Consider the following 15935-nt stretch of genomic DNA (forward strand, 5'->3'; position numbering starts at 1 on the left):
ATCTTCTATTAGCATGGCACGTCTTAGAGGCCTCCCTGAAGTTCCCGTGTCTTCCATGCTACATGACCTCTGCATGCTCCAGGCCAGGCAAAGGCAGAACAGGACCCAGCTATGTGGGAACTTGGGTCCTCAAGCCCCGGGGCCAGAGCAAACACTCAAAAAAGGGTCACTATTTTGAAAGTGATTATTACCCGTGATATTGGACTTCTGGAGGGATCCTTCACTCTTTGTGCTTTTTTGCACATATTGGGGGTTTCCTGTAGGATTTTGTCCAGAGAAAAGTAGGACTGCCAAGACAGTGTGCCCCTTCCAAGGTTGCTGCAGAAGGAAGTCCCTGCCCTCCCCTTCGCTGCTTGCCCTTCCACCCTCGGTTTGCCCGTGATGGGTATGTGCCACACCCAGTCCTGGGACCTGGGTTCTCAGGTTGTTGGGGCACAAACCCCTTTGGGAATCTAAGGAAAGCTGCCACCTTCTCCTTAGGGAAGCCGCATGTCCATGAAATTTAGCTCCAATTTCTGGGAGGGTGGTGGTGGGACCCCCGTATATCTCTGGATTCCAGGTTAGGAACCCCTCTCCTGCTATGCTGGTTTCCCCATAAGAATGATCGTAACTAGGAAATGGTCACTGACTCCTGTCATGTCCATGACCTGGACATGTTACACACGTGAGTTCATCATTCCTCGCGAGAAATCTGAACATAATACTACACTCGGGTTGTAGAGGAGAAACTGAGTCTCAGAAAGGGGAAGGCCTCAGCCAAGGTCACAGAGCAAGTTTTAATGAATACCTTCTGTTTCTCCCTTCCTCGGATCCTGTCCCTAAAGCCTGTATCCTGGCTCTCCAGGCTCACACCAGGACCCCAGGAGTTTCTGCTTGCCTTCCCTCACTGCCCTCCCTCCCCCTGACTGCACAAACCCTTTGTCTGTTCCTCCCCCTAACTGGTTCCTTGGCTTCCCCCATCCCCTCCAGTCCATCCTCCCCTCAGTAATCACCAGCAGAGTCATCTTTCTGAGATCCCCCTGGGTCCTGTCATCTTCCTGCTTCCAAGCTTTGGAGGCAAGAGGTAGCTGGGCTATCTTTCCATATCCATCAGACCTTTAAAAATATGGCAGCCTACGGGAACTCCCTGTACCTTCCCACCAGCTTTTCTGGAAACTTGGAATTGCTCTAAAAAAATAGTGTATTAATTTTAAGAATAATATTTTTTTAATCTTAAAAATGTTCATATCCTTGGACTGGCCATCCCTCTTTAGGAATTATTGTGAAGAAAAAATCAGGCCAGAGGACAAAGATTCAGATACAAAGATGTTCAGTGCAGCGTCATGTGTCGGACTGAGGAACTGGGGACCCTTCAGTGCCCAGGGACGAGGGCATAATTAAATAAACACTGGCCTCTTTGCACGGGGAGGATATCAGTATCATGGTTTTAAAAAGAATTAATGATGGGGAAATATGCACGATATTATGTTATTCAATATCCCTGTGGGTGACATATTTTTCCACATTTTCACATTTCTACAACTGGGATGGATCTTACAATCTATGTGTCCATTTATTGTAATACTTCTTTTTTTCCCAAAAAGCTGCATTGACTTAATAGGTCATAGAAGGAACTACATCTTAGAAGCAAAGAAATATAGTCAAGAATGTTCCTGACCTTTCTTCAATAATCAGAATAAATAATTATGAAACAAAGAACAGCAAAAAAGAACCCATGCCAGTACCCCATCACCTAGAACCACATCGTTATCCTATAAAAATACAATGCGACCCACCTACGTAATTTAAAATCTTCCAGTTGCTACATTTTCACAAAGTCAAAAGAAACATGTGAAATTAATTTGTGTTTTTCAGTGACCCAAAATATCAACATTAATATCATATCAACATGTAACCAATATTTTAGGCATGAGTAATAAGGCAGTTGACATGTTTCTTCATATCTTCTGAACATGTATATTTCACAACTCAGTCATGCTGCGTCTCAAGTACTTAGTGGCCCCCGTGGCTCGCCGCCATGGTACTGGATAGTCCCTGCCACCACACAAGATGGCTCCCAGAGCCCCGACTCTGCCATTTTGCAACTCCGCCCCTTTCTTCCGGCTGCTCCCTCCCCCAGAGCATCTCTGCCCCTGCTTTCCACCTACCGAGGCCAAAATCAAACGTGACTTTTTGAAATTGACTATCCCGTGCCACCTTCCCTATGCCTCTCCAGCACCAGGCAGATGGTACACAGGTTAAAAAGGCAGCCACACTGCCTGGGGTTCAAATCCCAGCTCTGGAACTGATGAGCTAACTGTGTGACCTTGGAAAGTGACTTCCCATCTGTTACCTCCTCTGTAAAATGAGAATGATGATAGTGCCTATTTTTGTGTGCTGACTGGAAGGATTAAGTGAGATCCTATGTTAAGTACTTACGGCAGGGCCAGTACAGAATAAGCGTTCTCTGCTTGCTGCTACGATTAGAAGTACCGTTGTCATCGTTATTACTTGAGCATGTGCCACAACATACGGCAGCTCTCTGGATTGGCAAGTAGGTTTCACCTTGTTTGCCACGTGGCTGGCGATGCCCAGGAAGCTATGTTGAGAAGTGTGTTCTGACTTCCTTCCCACTTGGCCGTGTCCATGGGGTAGAGGAGTAGACACACATGGGACATGGATCTGCCAACTCTACTGGGCTTTAGGAGGCTGAAAGGATCTTTCTAGCAAGTCTTGTTCCTGTCTGTGCCCCCCTCTGCCTGGCACATGGCAGGTGCTCAGGAAATGTTAGCTCAGTGAGGACACGGACACATGGTCCTCAAACTTCCTCATGTCAGTGGCTCCTTGGGAGCAAGACACCTTCAGCAACATGGCGGCCATGGGACTGCTTTCCGAGACTCTCAGTGAATTCTAACCCCAGGAAGAAGAATGTGGCTCACCTGTTTCCCACACCATCGTAAACCCAGTGAGTGGAGCCGATGCCCTGATAGGCTGACGCCCAGTAATACAGACATGAGTTCACATGCAGGCTGTAGAGCAGGTAAGCCGTGGTCCTGATCACCCTGCAGAAGAAAGAAATGCATGAACACAGCAGCAGGGAGGGTGGCCATGATCTCTCACCCCAAGGGTAGGGACTCCAGGAAACAAGCCTACCTTCACCTCCCCCGACACCCGCCTCGGCATGCCCCTGGTGGAACGTCATGGCCCCGCCCCACTGCCTGGCAGGATGGACACCCAGCAGGACGGACACCTGGCAGGATGGACTGGGCCAACCGCATGCTCTTTGGGGACCAGCTAGGGATGGTGGTGGGTGAACAGCAAATTGTCAAGGCCAGGGGCTGGGCTGGCCCTGAGTTCCATGTGCAGACGGGGGAGTGAAGGACAGCGGGGGGCTGTATCCTTGGAGAGGGCAGGGAAGGGGCAGACACGTGCAGAGAAGGGCCACTCCGTGAGCAACGTAAAAAAGCTTTGTCCTTGCTCCTGGCCCGGCTAGTCTTGTGCCCTACTCTCCGACATCGAGAGATGGCCCGCTGTCCTTACAAACATCCCCCCTGTGTTCGAGCTGGATCGAGGGGCCCAGTTCCCTAAGCTGAGATCAAAATGACTCCCAACTCCCTGGAAATACCGGTGAGCCATGCGTACGAACCTCTGTGTGCCCTCCTCACAATTGGGGGAAATGGGACATTCCTGGCTCTCTAAAAAAACAAACATCCCTTCAGAGAAGGGCCAGGAAGAGGCCTGGCTTCCGGTAGCACTGGGGCCTGCGGGGCCAGAGGAGCTTGAAAGGGGAAGAAATATGAGTAGAGAAGGCCTTGCTCCGTTGTTGCTGCAAAGGGGCTGTGTGCATGTGTGTGTGTGTGCATGCGTGTGCGTGCGTGTGTCTCACCTGTAAACATAGGCTTTGCTGAGAATGGATTCCAGGCGGCTGTTAAACTCGAAGAAGGCCATGTACTGGGAAGAGAGCAAAGCATCAGGACAGCCCGCTGTCTGTGGGGTGGGGCGCTACCTTCCCCAGTTCCCCAGCACGGAGGGCTCTTTCTGCAGCGCCCCCCAGAGGAGGCTGAACAGTGAGCATTCAACATCAGAGATCCTTAGTCCTCTGAGGGGTGGGGGCCAGAAACTCCATTTACCAAACCGCAGGAAACCGTGACCCCTCCTCCCATAGAAATTACTCCTAGTCCTGTTATCACAGTGTGCATGTGTGTAAGGGGATCCCCAGACCTCCCGAAGCCCATTGTGGCATTTTCAGGGGTACATCTCAGGTGAAGGACCCTGTTTGTAATGTTTCCTTATAAAGGAAACCATTTTATCAAGAAACGGCATCCCTACCGCCCCTTACTTAGATCTTTCAAAGGCTTGTTTTTTATAATAAAAGTGTCACAGTAGCCGCTCTTCTTTACTGAACACCTGTGATGACCGCACTTTATATTCCTTACCTTCTTGCTTATTTACATGTGAGGTACGTGGTATCATTCTCCTTTTACAGGGAGGACACTGCACTTCGTGACATTCAGTCACCTGCCCAAAGCACACAGCTGCTAAGTGACAGAGGCAGGATCCGAACCCAGAGCATACTTGAAGCGGCAGCCCACCGCATACGTGTTGTTGGACATTTGAGAATGACCGCGAGGGAAATTCCCCAAGCCATGGGCTGGCCGTCCTCCAGGGGGTCCTTCTTAAAGTCCCTCCAGAGTTTACATCGGATGCAGGGGGCTGTGGGCTTAGATTTCTCTCCCCTGAGGCCCAGAATTTTGTCCCGAGTCGTGCTAAACACCGGGCACATGAATTATGCACACTCACTACCACCCCTTGACCCCAGATATGGATCCTACCACTATGGGCAGGGGGGTGGTAATACTTGGCTTGTGGATCCAGCCCTCCTTGTTGTGCTGTTTGGCTCTAAAGCAGCCCCCCCTCTGTAGCCCCAGGGGGCGGGCATGTCCCCAGATAAGACTGGTGCCACTTCGGGTCCCCCCGCCTCCGGGCCAACTGGGAAGCTCGGCAGCAGCATCCATCTCAATTCCAACACGGTGTGCCGTCTTCTCATCCAGGGACCTGCCTACTTCCTATTTCCTCCGCCCTGTTTCTCCAAGTTATGAAGGTTGTTGTGTTTGTCTCTTTTGTAAATTCCCTCATTACTGTTTTGGGGGAAGAGGCAAGAGTATCACGTCAGGAGAGAGGTGAATTTAATTGTTCTGCCAGGAAAACCCATTTGAGGGATCCCAGGGGCTCCAACTGGCTGTCGGCTCTGGTCACGTTAAAAGGACCGCTTCCAGGTCTCTCCTTTACACTGTGTCACCTTCACTGGGACACTGGCTCTGCCCCAGTGGCAGGAGGGACAGCTGTCATGACGCTGAGCGACAACCAACAATGAGACAGGTATCCGGCAGCACGTCCAAATCTATCCCGGCTACTTCCAGGCTCCTGTGACCTTGGGCAAATCACCCAAGCTTTTCAAGCCTCGCTGTCCCCATCTTTTAGATGCAGACCATCATAAGGCAGAAGTCCCTCTGTTGTGCTTCTATAATTACTGAAAGCATAGACAGTGGAGGCAGACTGCCTGGGTTCAAATCCGGACTCCATTCCTTCCTACCTGTGTGACCTAAGGCAAGTTACTTAACCTCTCTGGTAAAATGTGGGTACTAACAACACTCATCTCGTGCGGTGGAGGAATACGTACTTACAAAGCTTCCGGAACAATCCCTAACACACAGCACAATGAAGAAGATCTAACACTTCTAAGGAACTTCCTGTCCCCTCTGGGGCCACCCTGATGCCCCCCCACTCTGCCCCTGCTCCCCAGTGCTGCTCAGGGTGGACAACCAGATGCCAGCGCAGAGCACGGAGGAGCTGAAGGCCCCAGATGGGAAGCCTACCTTCAAACAGCGGGGCAAGCGCAGGAGGGGATTGACACCGAACTTCAGGTAGAGCAAGTCCAAAGGCAGGAGGCAGAGCATGTCCATCTGAAAGCCCAGTATGTAAAACAGGCAGCCCCAGGGCTTGAGGGTGGGAGAGTGACAGGGTCTCTACCTTCCGTGGAAGGGTGAGGTCAGAATCCCCCGGGAGGGGGCAGACAGCATTCTACCTTCAACCCTCCATTTGCCCAGTGTGATTCTGGTGGGAATCACATCACACCGGACCCAAAGCACCCAGGGCCCCCAGCAACACCACCTTCCAAGACCCAGCGGAAGCTTGCACCCTTGGCACGTACCTTAAAGCGACGAGATTTCAGGTAGTTGTCGCGCATCTCCTTCTTGTCCGTCTGAAAGAAATGGAATACTGCTGGTGAAGTGGCCCGAGAGCTTAATCCCTGACTCGGTGGGAGCAGCAGGGATGGGCCTGCAGAGTTTCCACCTTCCTATCAGACTAACAGCCCCGGGGGCCAGCTGCACTTTGGGGAAAGCAGCAGGGTCTGCAGGCCTGCAGTTCGGGAGGCAGGACACCCCTGGAGGGGGGCAGGACACCCCAGGAGGGAGGCAGTTGTCCAAGGTCACCCGGCTAGGTTCCGATTTCCCAGCTGGAAAGTCAATATTAGGCTCATTCTCCTAGCACGGAGGTCTTGCCTGGACCATTTGCAACCTGGTTTACTGGGGAACCCGCTGCTGCACTGACCAGGCCGGGGAAAGAGGCTGCCCAGGGAATTCTTTTTCTTCTAAACTGTTTGAGAGACACAACCCCAGCTCGCCTGCACACACAGAGGCAGGCACCCCATGTGTGGCATTTTGGAAAGTGACCTGCACAGAGAGACAGTCTTTGCCAAGTCAAAATCAGGACTCGTTTCCTCCCCGGTAAGTGGGGCCTGACCAGAGCACAGGGTCTCATGCCGGTCCAAGCAGCGTGCTCTTTGCAGGACCCCCAGGAAACGCCGTCTGCCAGCAGTTCCTGTGCTGACCGTTCTGTGGACACCATCTCAATCCACCCTCGCTGCCACGTTCTGAGGTGGGAACAATGACTCCCCCATTTTACAGATGAGAAAACGGAGGCTCAGAGGGGGGCTGCAGCAAGTGGTGGTAGAGCTGGGATTTGGACCAGGTCCACCTAAACGTTGTTCGCTGTCCACTTTCCATCTTTAATTACATCAGGGGGTGCAGGTGCCATTTCACCCATGAGCAACATTTGGTGTGTGTCATTTGAACAAGGATGGGCACACGTTGCCGAGGTCTTGTTCATTCGTCTCATCTATCACAGCGGCAGCAGGGCTCAGACTCCCGAAGGCCCTGTCTGCAGGGTCTGCCCCCCAGCCCCACCCCTGCCTGCCCAGGACTCACGATGATGTCTCCCCCTCTGACGAACTGCAGACGCATCTGGAACACGGTGATGTCCAGGAGGTAGATGAGGTCGCACAGGTAATCCAGCAGCAGCCAGAGGTGGATGTTGGCTGGCGTCTGGTAGGGGAAGGCCCAGCGCACGGGGATCAGCCAGCAGTTCCAGTTCCAGGCCAGCACCACGAAGAATAGCCACAGGATGTACATCAGGTCTGCAGGGGAGCGGAGCGGCAGGAATGTGCTAGAATATCGGTCAGAGGAGGGCTCCTTGCAGCAGCATCAGGGTAGGGCTTCCTTCTTTCCACTGGTCTGTTCCTAGACGTGGCACTTCCATAACTGGGGTATGCATGTGCGTGTGTGTGCCTGTGCCTGTGTGTGTGCACGTGTGCGTGCCTGTGTGTGAGTGTGCGTGTACTTGTGTGTGTGCCTGTGTGTGCGCATGCGTGCGTGCCTGCGTGTGAGTGTGCCTATGCATGTGCCTGTGCGTGTGCCTGTGTGTGCGTGCATGTGCCTGTGTGTGTGCCTGTGCATGTGCGTGGGTGCATGTGCCTGTGTGTGCACACATGTGTGTGCCTGTGCCTGTTCATGTGTGCCTGCACCTGTGTGTGCACGCACGTGCCTGTGTGTGCATGCACTTGTGTGACTGCATGCCTGTGCGTGTGCACGTGAGTGTGCCTGTGTCTGAGTGTGCCTATGCACACAGGCCTATGCATGCCTGTGTGTGCATGTGCCTGTGTGTGTGTGTGTGTGTGTGCGCGCACCTTTGTGTGTCAAACTACCTCTGATTTTAAAAATAAATCACAGCCAGGCCTGAATAAACCAGAGAACTTGGCGGGGGCAGTGGGGGCTTTATTAGATAATAGGCAGCTAACTAGAAAACACTTTTGCTCTCATTCTTATTGAAATATTTCCAAAAATATACTTCCTGCTTTAGTAAATACACAACAGTGAATAATGCATAGAAGATGGATACGCAGACAGATGGATGGATGGATGTCGTGGGTCACGTGGTCATTTTAGAGGCCCAGTGGACACCAGGGTTGGCATCCTGTCCCCCCAGGGCTTGTTGTGTGACCACAGGAAAGTCTCTCTCTGGCACCTACCCTGCCATCCAGGGAAGGCACAAGGGAGAGGGCAGCTAAGAAGGGCTGGGAGGTTCTTTGTAAACTGTAAAGTGCTGTTCCCATAGGAAGGGTTGTCATTCCCAAGAAATAGAACATGGGCTACAAGCGAAGTGAGGAGAATTCACTTCAGAAGTCAGAAGAATTTCTGCCCTTTTCCGCTCAGAGCAGCAGCTCCTGGAAGGGCCCGGCAAGAGCAGAGTAGAAACAGACTTGGCCAAGGGTCAGGGCCCCTGGGTCTGCCACTCACTCATCGTGCCTCAGTTTCCTCGTCTGTAAGGTGGGGGTGATGGCAGGTTCCCATTCAGGGGCTTTTGGTTTGTTTGCTTCTGGCATGCCCTGCATCCCCCCTCTTCTCCGTCTCGCTCTCCTGCCCTCGCACAGTACGGGTTGCGAGCCTGGGGCCCAGCCAGGACTCACTGGTCAGCGGGTCGATGCTCTGGGGAAACCGGTACGTCTTCCAGGGCCGGCGCTTGAACTTGCAGCACAGCATGTCACAATAGTGCTCTTCCTCCGCCTGCCCCCCCTCAGCCGGCTTCACGTCCGGGGCCGGCTCCGGGGCTTTCTTGGTCGGGGCTGTGGGATGACACCGGTCACCATCGGGCCCAGCCCTGAGGCTCGGGCAGAGGCTACAGAGACAGGGCAACCCAACGACAGACTCTGGACCTGGAGCCGAGGGGACCCTGGCGTCACCCCCCAACCTGCTGTCAGCTCNACTCTACTGGGCTTTAGGAGGCTGAAAGGATCTTTCTAGCAAGTCTTGTTCCTGTCTGTGCCCCCCTCTGCCTGGCACATGGCAGGTGCTCAGGAAATGTTAGCTCAGTGAGGACACGGACACATGGTCCTCAAACTTCCTCATGTCAGTGGCTCCTTGGGAGCAAGACACCTTCAGCAACATGGCGGCCATGGGACTGCTTTCCGAGACTCTCAGTGAATTCTAACCCCAGGAAGAAGAATGTGGCTCACCTGTTTCCCACACCATCGTAAACCCAGTGAGTGGAGCCGATGCCCTGATAGGCTGACGCCCAGTAATACAGACATGAGTTCACATGCAGGCTGTAGAGCAGGTAAGCCGTGGTCCTGATCACCCTGCAGAAGAAAGAAATGCATGAACACAGCAGCAGGGAGGGTGGCCATGATCTCTCACCCCAAGGGTAGGGACTCCAGGAAACAAGCCTACCTTCACCTCCCCCGACACCCGCCTCGGCATGCCCCTGGTGGAACGTCATGGCCCCGCCCCACTGCCTGGCAGGATGGACACCCAGCAGGACGGACACCTGGCAGGATGGACTGGGCCAACCGCATGCTCTTTGGGGACCAGCTAGGGATGGTGGTGGGTGAAGAGCAAATTGTCAAGGCCAGGGGCTGGGCTGGCCCTGAGTTCCATGTGCAGACGGGGGAGTGAAGGACAGCGGGGGGCTGTATCCTTGGAGAGGGCAGGGAAGGGGCAGACACGTGCAGAGAAGGGCCACTCCATGAGCGATGTAAAGAAGCTTTGTCCTTGCGCCTGGCCCGGCTGGTCTTGTGCCCTATTCTCCGACATCGAGAGATGGCCCGCTGTCCTTACAAACATCCCCCCTGTGTTCGAGCTGGATCGAGGGGCCCAGTTCCCTAAGCTGAGATCAAAATGACTCCCAACTCCCTGGAAATACCGGTGAGCCATGCGTACGAACCTCTGTGTGCCCTCCTCACAATTGGGGGAAATGGGACATTCCTGGCTCTCTAAAAAAACAAACATCCCTTCAGAGAAGGGCCAGGAAGAGGCCTGGCTTCCGGTAGCACTGGGGCCTGCGGGGCCAGAGGAGCTTGAAAGGGGAAGAAATATGAGTAGAGAAGGCCTTGCTCCGTTGTTGCTGCAAAGGGGCTGTGTGCNATGTGTCCATTTATTGTAATACTTCTTTTTTTCCCAAAAAGCTGCATTGACTTAATAGGTCATAGAAGGAACTACATCTTAGAAGCAAAGAAATATAGTCAAGAATGTTCCTGACCTTTCTTCAATAATCAGAATAAATAATTATGAAACAAAGAACAGCAAAAAAGAACCCATGCCAGTACCCCATCACCTAGAACCACATCGTTATCCTATAAAAATACAATGCGACCCACCTACGTAATTTAAAATCTTCCAGTTGCTACATTTTCACAAAGTCAAAAGAAACATGTGAAATTAATTTGTGTTTTTCAGTGACCCAAAATATCAACATTAATATCATATCAACATGTAACCAATATTTTAGGCATGAGTAATAAGGCAGTTGACATGTTTCTTCATATCTTCTGAACATGTATATTTCACAACTCAGTCATGCTGCGTCTCAAGTACTTAGTGGCCCCCGTGGCTCGCCGCCATGGTACTGGATAGTCCCTGCCACCACACAAGATGGCTCCCAGAGCCCCGACTCTGCCATTTTGCAACTCCGCCCCTTTCTTCCGGCTGCTCCCTCCCCCAGAGCATCTCTGCCCCTGCTTTCCACCTACCGAGGCCAAAATCAAACGTGACTTTTTGAAATTGACTATCCCGTGCCACCTTCCCTATGCCTCTCCAGCACCAGGCAGATGGTACACAGGTTAAAAAGGCAGCCACACTGCCTGGGGTTCAAATCCCAGCTCTGGAACTGATGAGCTAACTGTGTGACCTTGGAAAGTGACTTCCCATCTGTTACCTCCTCTGTAAAATAGGAATGATGATAGTGCCTATTTTTGTGTGCTGACTGGAAGGATTAAGTGAGATCCTATGTTAAGTACTTACGGCAGGGCCAGTACAGAATAAGCGTTCTCTGCTTGCTGCTACGATTAGAAGTACCGTTGTCATCGTTATTACTTGAGCATGTGCCACAACATACGGCAGCTCTCTGGATTGGCAAGTAGGTTTCACCTTGTTTGCCACGTGGCTGGCGATGCCCAGGAAGCTATGTTGAGAAGTGTGTTCTGACTTCCTTCCCACTTGGCCGTGTCCATGGGGTAGAGGAGTAGACACACATGGGACATGGATCTGCCAACTCTACTGGGCTTTAGGAGGCTGAAAGGATCTTTCTAGCAAGTCTTGTTCCTGTCTGTGCCCCCCTCTGCCTGGCACATGGCAGGTGCTCAGGAAATGTTAGCTCAGTGAGGACACGGACACATGGTCCTCAAACTTCCTCATGTCAGTGGCTCCTTGGGAGCAAGACACCTTCAGCAACATGGCGGCCATGGGACTGCTTTCCGAGACTCTCAGTGAATTCTAACCCCAGGAAGAAGAATGTGGCTCACCTGTTTCCCACACCATCGTAAACCCAGTGAGTGGAGCCGATGCCCTGATAGGCTGACGCCCAGTAATACAGACATGAGTTCACATGCAGGCTGTAGAGCAGGTAAGCCGTGGTCCTGATCACCCTGCAGAAGAAAGAAATGCATGAACACAGCAGCAGGGAGGGTGGCCATGATCTCTCACCCCAAGGGTAGGGACTCCAGGAAACAAGCCTACCTTCACCTCCCCCGACACCCGCCTCGGCATGCCCCTGGTGGAACGTCATGGCCCCGCCCCACTGCCTGGCAGGATGGACACCCAGCNCCCTTGTTTGCCACATGGCTGGCGATGCCCAGGGAGCTATGTTGAGAAGTGTGCTCTGACTTCCTTCCCACTTGGCCGTGTCCATGGGGTAGAGGAGTAGACACACATGGGACATGGATCTGCCAACTCTACTGGGCTTTAGGAGGCTGAAAGGATCTTTCTAGCAAGTCTTGTTCCTGTCTGTGCCCCCCTCTGCCTGGCACATGGCAGGTGCTCAGGAAATGTTAGCTCAGTGAGGACACGGACACATGGTCCTCAAACTTCCTCATGTCAGTGGCTCCTTGGGAGCAAGACACCTTCAGCAACATGGCGGCCATGGGACTGCTTTCCGAGACTCTCAGTGAATTCTAACCCCAGGAAGAAGAATGTGGCTCACCTGTTTCCCACACCATCGTAAACCCAGTGAGTGGAGCCGATGCCCTGATAGGCTGACGCCCAGTAATACAGACATGAGTTCACATGCAGGCTGTAGAGCAGGTAAGCCGTGGTCCTGATCACCCTGCAGAAGAAAGAAATGCATGAACACAGCAGCAGGGAGGGTGGCCATGATCTCTCACCCCAAGGGTAGGGACTCCAGGAAACAAGCCTACCTTCACCTCCCCCGACACCCGCCTCGGCATGCCCCTGGTGGAACGTCATGGCCCCGCCCCACTGCCTGGCAGGATGGACACCCAGCAGGACGGACACCTGGCAGGATGGACTGGGCCAACCGCATGCTCTTTGGGGACCAGCTAGGGATGGTGGTGGGTGAACAGCAAATTGTCAAGGCCAGGGGCTGGGCTGGCCCTGAGTTCCATGTGCAGACGGGGGAGTGAAGGACAGCGGGGGGCTGTATCCTTGGAGAGGGCAGGGAAGGGGCAGACACGTGCAGAGAAGGGCCACTCCATGAGCGATGTAAAGAAGCTTTGTCCTTGCGCCTGGCCCGGCTGGTCTTGTGCCCTATTCTCCGACATCGAGAGATGGCCCGCTGTCCTTACAAACATCCCCCCTGTGTTCGAGCTGGATCGAGGGGCCCAGTTCCCTAAGCTGAGATCAAAATGACTCCCAACTCCCTGGAAATACCGGTGAGCCATGCGTACGAACCTCTGTGTGCCCTCCTCACAATTGGGGGAAATGGGACATTCCTGGCTCTCTAAAAAAACAAACATCCCTTCAGAGAAGGGCCAGGAAGAGGCCTGGCTTCCGGTAGCACTGGGGCCTGCGGGGCCAGAGGAGCTTGAAAGGGGAAGAAATATGAGTAGAGAAGGCCTTGCTCCGTTGTTGCTGCAAAGGGGCTGTGTGCGTGTGTGTGTGCATGTGTGTGTGTGTGCGTGCGTGTGCGTGCGTCTCACCTGTAAACATAGGCTTTGCTGAGAATGGATTCCAGGCGGCTGTTAAACTCGAAGAAGGCCATGTACTGGGAAGAGAGCAAAGCATCAGGACAGCCCGCTGTCTGTGGGGTGGGGCGCTACCTTCCCCAGTTCCCCAGCACGGAGGGCTCTTTCTGCAGCGCCCCCCAGAGGAGGCTGAACAGTGAGCATTCAACATCAGAGATCCTTAGTCCTCTGAGGGGTGGGGGCCAGAAACTCCATTTACCAAACCGCAGGAAACCGTGACCCCTCCTCCCATAGAAATTACTCCTAGTCCTGTTATCACAGTGTGCATGTGTGTAAGGGGATCCCCAGACCTCCCGAAGCCCATTGTGGCATTTTCAGGGGTACATCTCAGGTGAAGGACCCTGTTTGTAATGTTTCCTTATAAAGGAAACCATTTTATCAAGAAACGGCATCCCTACCGCCCCTTACTTAGATCTTTCAAAGGCTTGTTTTTTATAATAAAAGTGTCACAGTAGCCGCTCTTCTTTACTGAACACCTGTGATGACCACACTTTATATTCCTTACCTTCTTGCTTATTTACATGTGAGGTACGTGGTATCATTCTCCTTTTACAGGGAGGACACTGCACTTCGTGACATTCAGTCACCTGCCCAAAGCACACAGCTGCTAAGTGACAGAGGCAGGATCCGAACCCAGAGCATACTTGAAGCGGCAGCCCACCGCATACGTGTTGTTGGACATTTGAGAATGACCGCGAGGGAAATTCCCCAAGCCATGGGCTGGCCGTCCTCCAGGGGGTCCTTCTTAAAGTCCCTCCAGAGTTTACATCGGATGCAGGGGGCTGTGGGCTTAGATTTCTCTCCCCTGAGGCCCAGAATTTTGTCCCGAGTCGTGCTAAACACCGGGCACGTGAGTTATGCACACTCACTACCACCCCTTGACCCCAGATATGGATCCCACCACTATGGGCAGGGGGGTGGTAATACTTGGCTTGTGGATCCAGCCCTCCTTGCTGTGCTGTTTGGCTCTAAAGCAGCCCCCCCTCTGTAGCCCCAGGGGGCGGGCATGTCCCCAGATAAGACTGGNGGGATCTTTCTTAAAGTCCCTCCAGAGTTTACATCGGATGCAGGGGGCTGTGGGCTTAGATTTCTCTCCCCTGAGGCCCAGAATTTTGTCCCGAGTCGTGCTAAACACCGGGCACATGAATTATGCACACTCACTACCACCCCTTGACCCCAGATATGGATCCTACCACTATGGGCAGGGGGGTGGTAATACTTGGCTTGTGGATCCAGCCCTCCTTGTTGTGCTGTTTGGCTCTAAAGCAGCCCCCCCTCTGTAGCCCCAGGGGGCGGGCATGTCCCCAGATAAGACTGGTGCCACTTCGGGTCCCCCCGCCTCCGGGCCAACTGGGAAGCTCGGCAGCAGCATCCATCTCAATTCCAACACGGTGTGCCGTCTTCTCATCCAGGGACCTGCCTACTTCCTATTTCCTCCGCCCTGTTTCTCCAAGTTATGAAGGTTGTTGTGTTTGCCTCTTTTGTAAATTCCCTCATTACTGTTTTGGGGGAAGAGGCAACAGTATCACATCAGGAGAGAGGTGAATTTAATTGTTCTGCCAGGAAAACCCATTTGAGGGATCCCAGGGGCTCCAACTGGCTGTCGGCTCTGGTCACGTTAAAAGGACCGCTTCCAGGTCTCTCCTTTACACTGTGTCACCTTCACTGGGACACTGGCTCTGCCCCAGTGGCAGGAGGGACAGCTGTCATGACGCTGAGCGACAACCAACAATGAGACAGGTATCCGGCAGCACGTCCAAATCTATCCCGGCTACTTCCAGGCTCCTGTGACCTTGGGCAAATCACCCAAGCTTTTCAAGCCTCGCTGTCCCCATCTTTTAGATGCAGACCATCATAAGGCAGAAGTCCCTCTGTTGTGCTTCTATAATTACTGAAAGCATAGACAGTGGAGGCAGACTGCCTGGGTTCAAATCCGGACTCCATTCCTTCCTACCTGTGTGACCTAAGGCAAGTTACTTAACCTCTCTGGTAAAATGTGGGTACTAACAACACTCATCTCGTGCGGTGGAGGAATACGTACTTACAAAGCTTCCGGAACAATCCCTAACACACAGCACAATGAAGAAGATCTAACACTTCTAAGGAACTTCCTGTCCCCTCTGGGGCCACCCTGATGCCCCCCCACTCTGCCCCTGCTCCCCAGTGCTGCTCAGGGTGGACAACCAGATGCCAGCGCAGAGCACGGAGGAGCTGAAGGCCCCAGATGGGAAGCCTACCTTCAAACAGCGGGGCAAGCGCAGGAGGGGATTGACACCGAACTTCAGGTAGAGCAAGTCCAAAGGCAGGAGGCAGAGCATGTCCATCTGAAAGCCCAGTATGTAAAACAGGCAGCCCCAGGGCTTGAGGGTGGGAGAGTGACAGGGTCTCTACCTTCCGTGGAAGGGTGAGGTCAGAATCCCCCGGGAGGGGGCAGACAGCATTCTACCTTCAACCCTCCATTTGCCCAGTGTGATTCTGGTGGGAATCACATCACACCGGACCCAAAGCACCCAGGGCCCCCAGCAACACCACCTTCCAAGACCCAGCGGAAGCTTGCACCCTTGGCACGTACCTTAAAGCGACGAGATTTCAGGTAGTTGTCGCGCATCTCCTTCTTGTCCGTCTGAAAGAAATGGAATACTGC

The 15935-nt window shown here is 53.1% G+C and overlaps 1 protein-coding gene across 1 annotated transcript in view; it reads right to left on the reverse strand.

Moving 5' to 3' along the window:
- CNGB1 (cyclic nucleotide gated channel subunit beta 1) overlaps positions 1-15935 on the reverse strand; it is a 93607-nt gene that overhangs the window by 18281 nt on the left and 59391 nt on the right. Inside the window, exons 23-24 of the mRNA XM_034639313.1 lie at positions 13247-13311; positions 12292-12414 (exon numbers count right to left, since the gene is read on the reverse strand). Of these exons, the coding sequence (XP_034495204.1) occupies positions 12292-12414; positions 13247-13311 (188 nt within the window). The remainder of the gene's footprint in view (positions 1-12291; positions 12415-13246; positions 13312-15935) is intronic.

Source organism: Ailuropoda melanoleuca, chromosome 12, assembly GCF_002007445.2.
Source record: "Ailuropoda melanoleuca isolate Jingjing chromosome 12, ASM200744v2, whole genome shotgun sequence".
In the NCBI taxonomy this organism is placed as follows: Eukaryota; Metazoa; Chordata; class Mammalia; order Carnivora; family Ursidae; genus Ailuropoda; species Ailuropoda melanoleuca.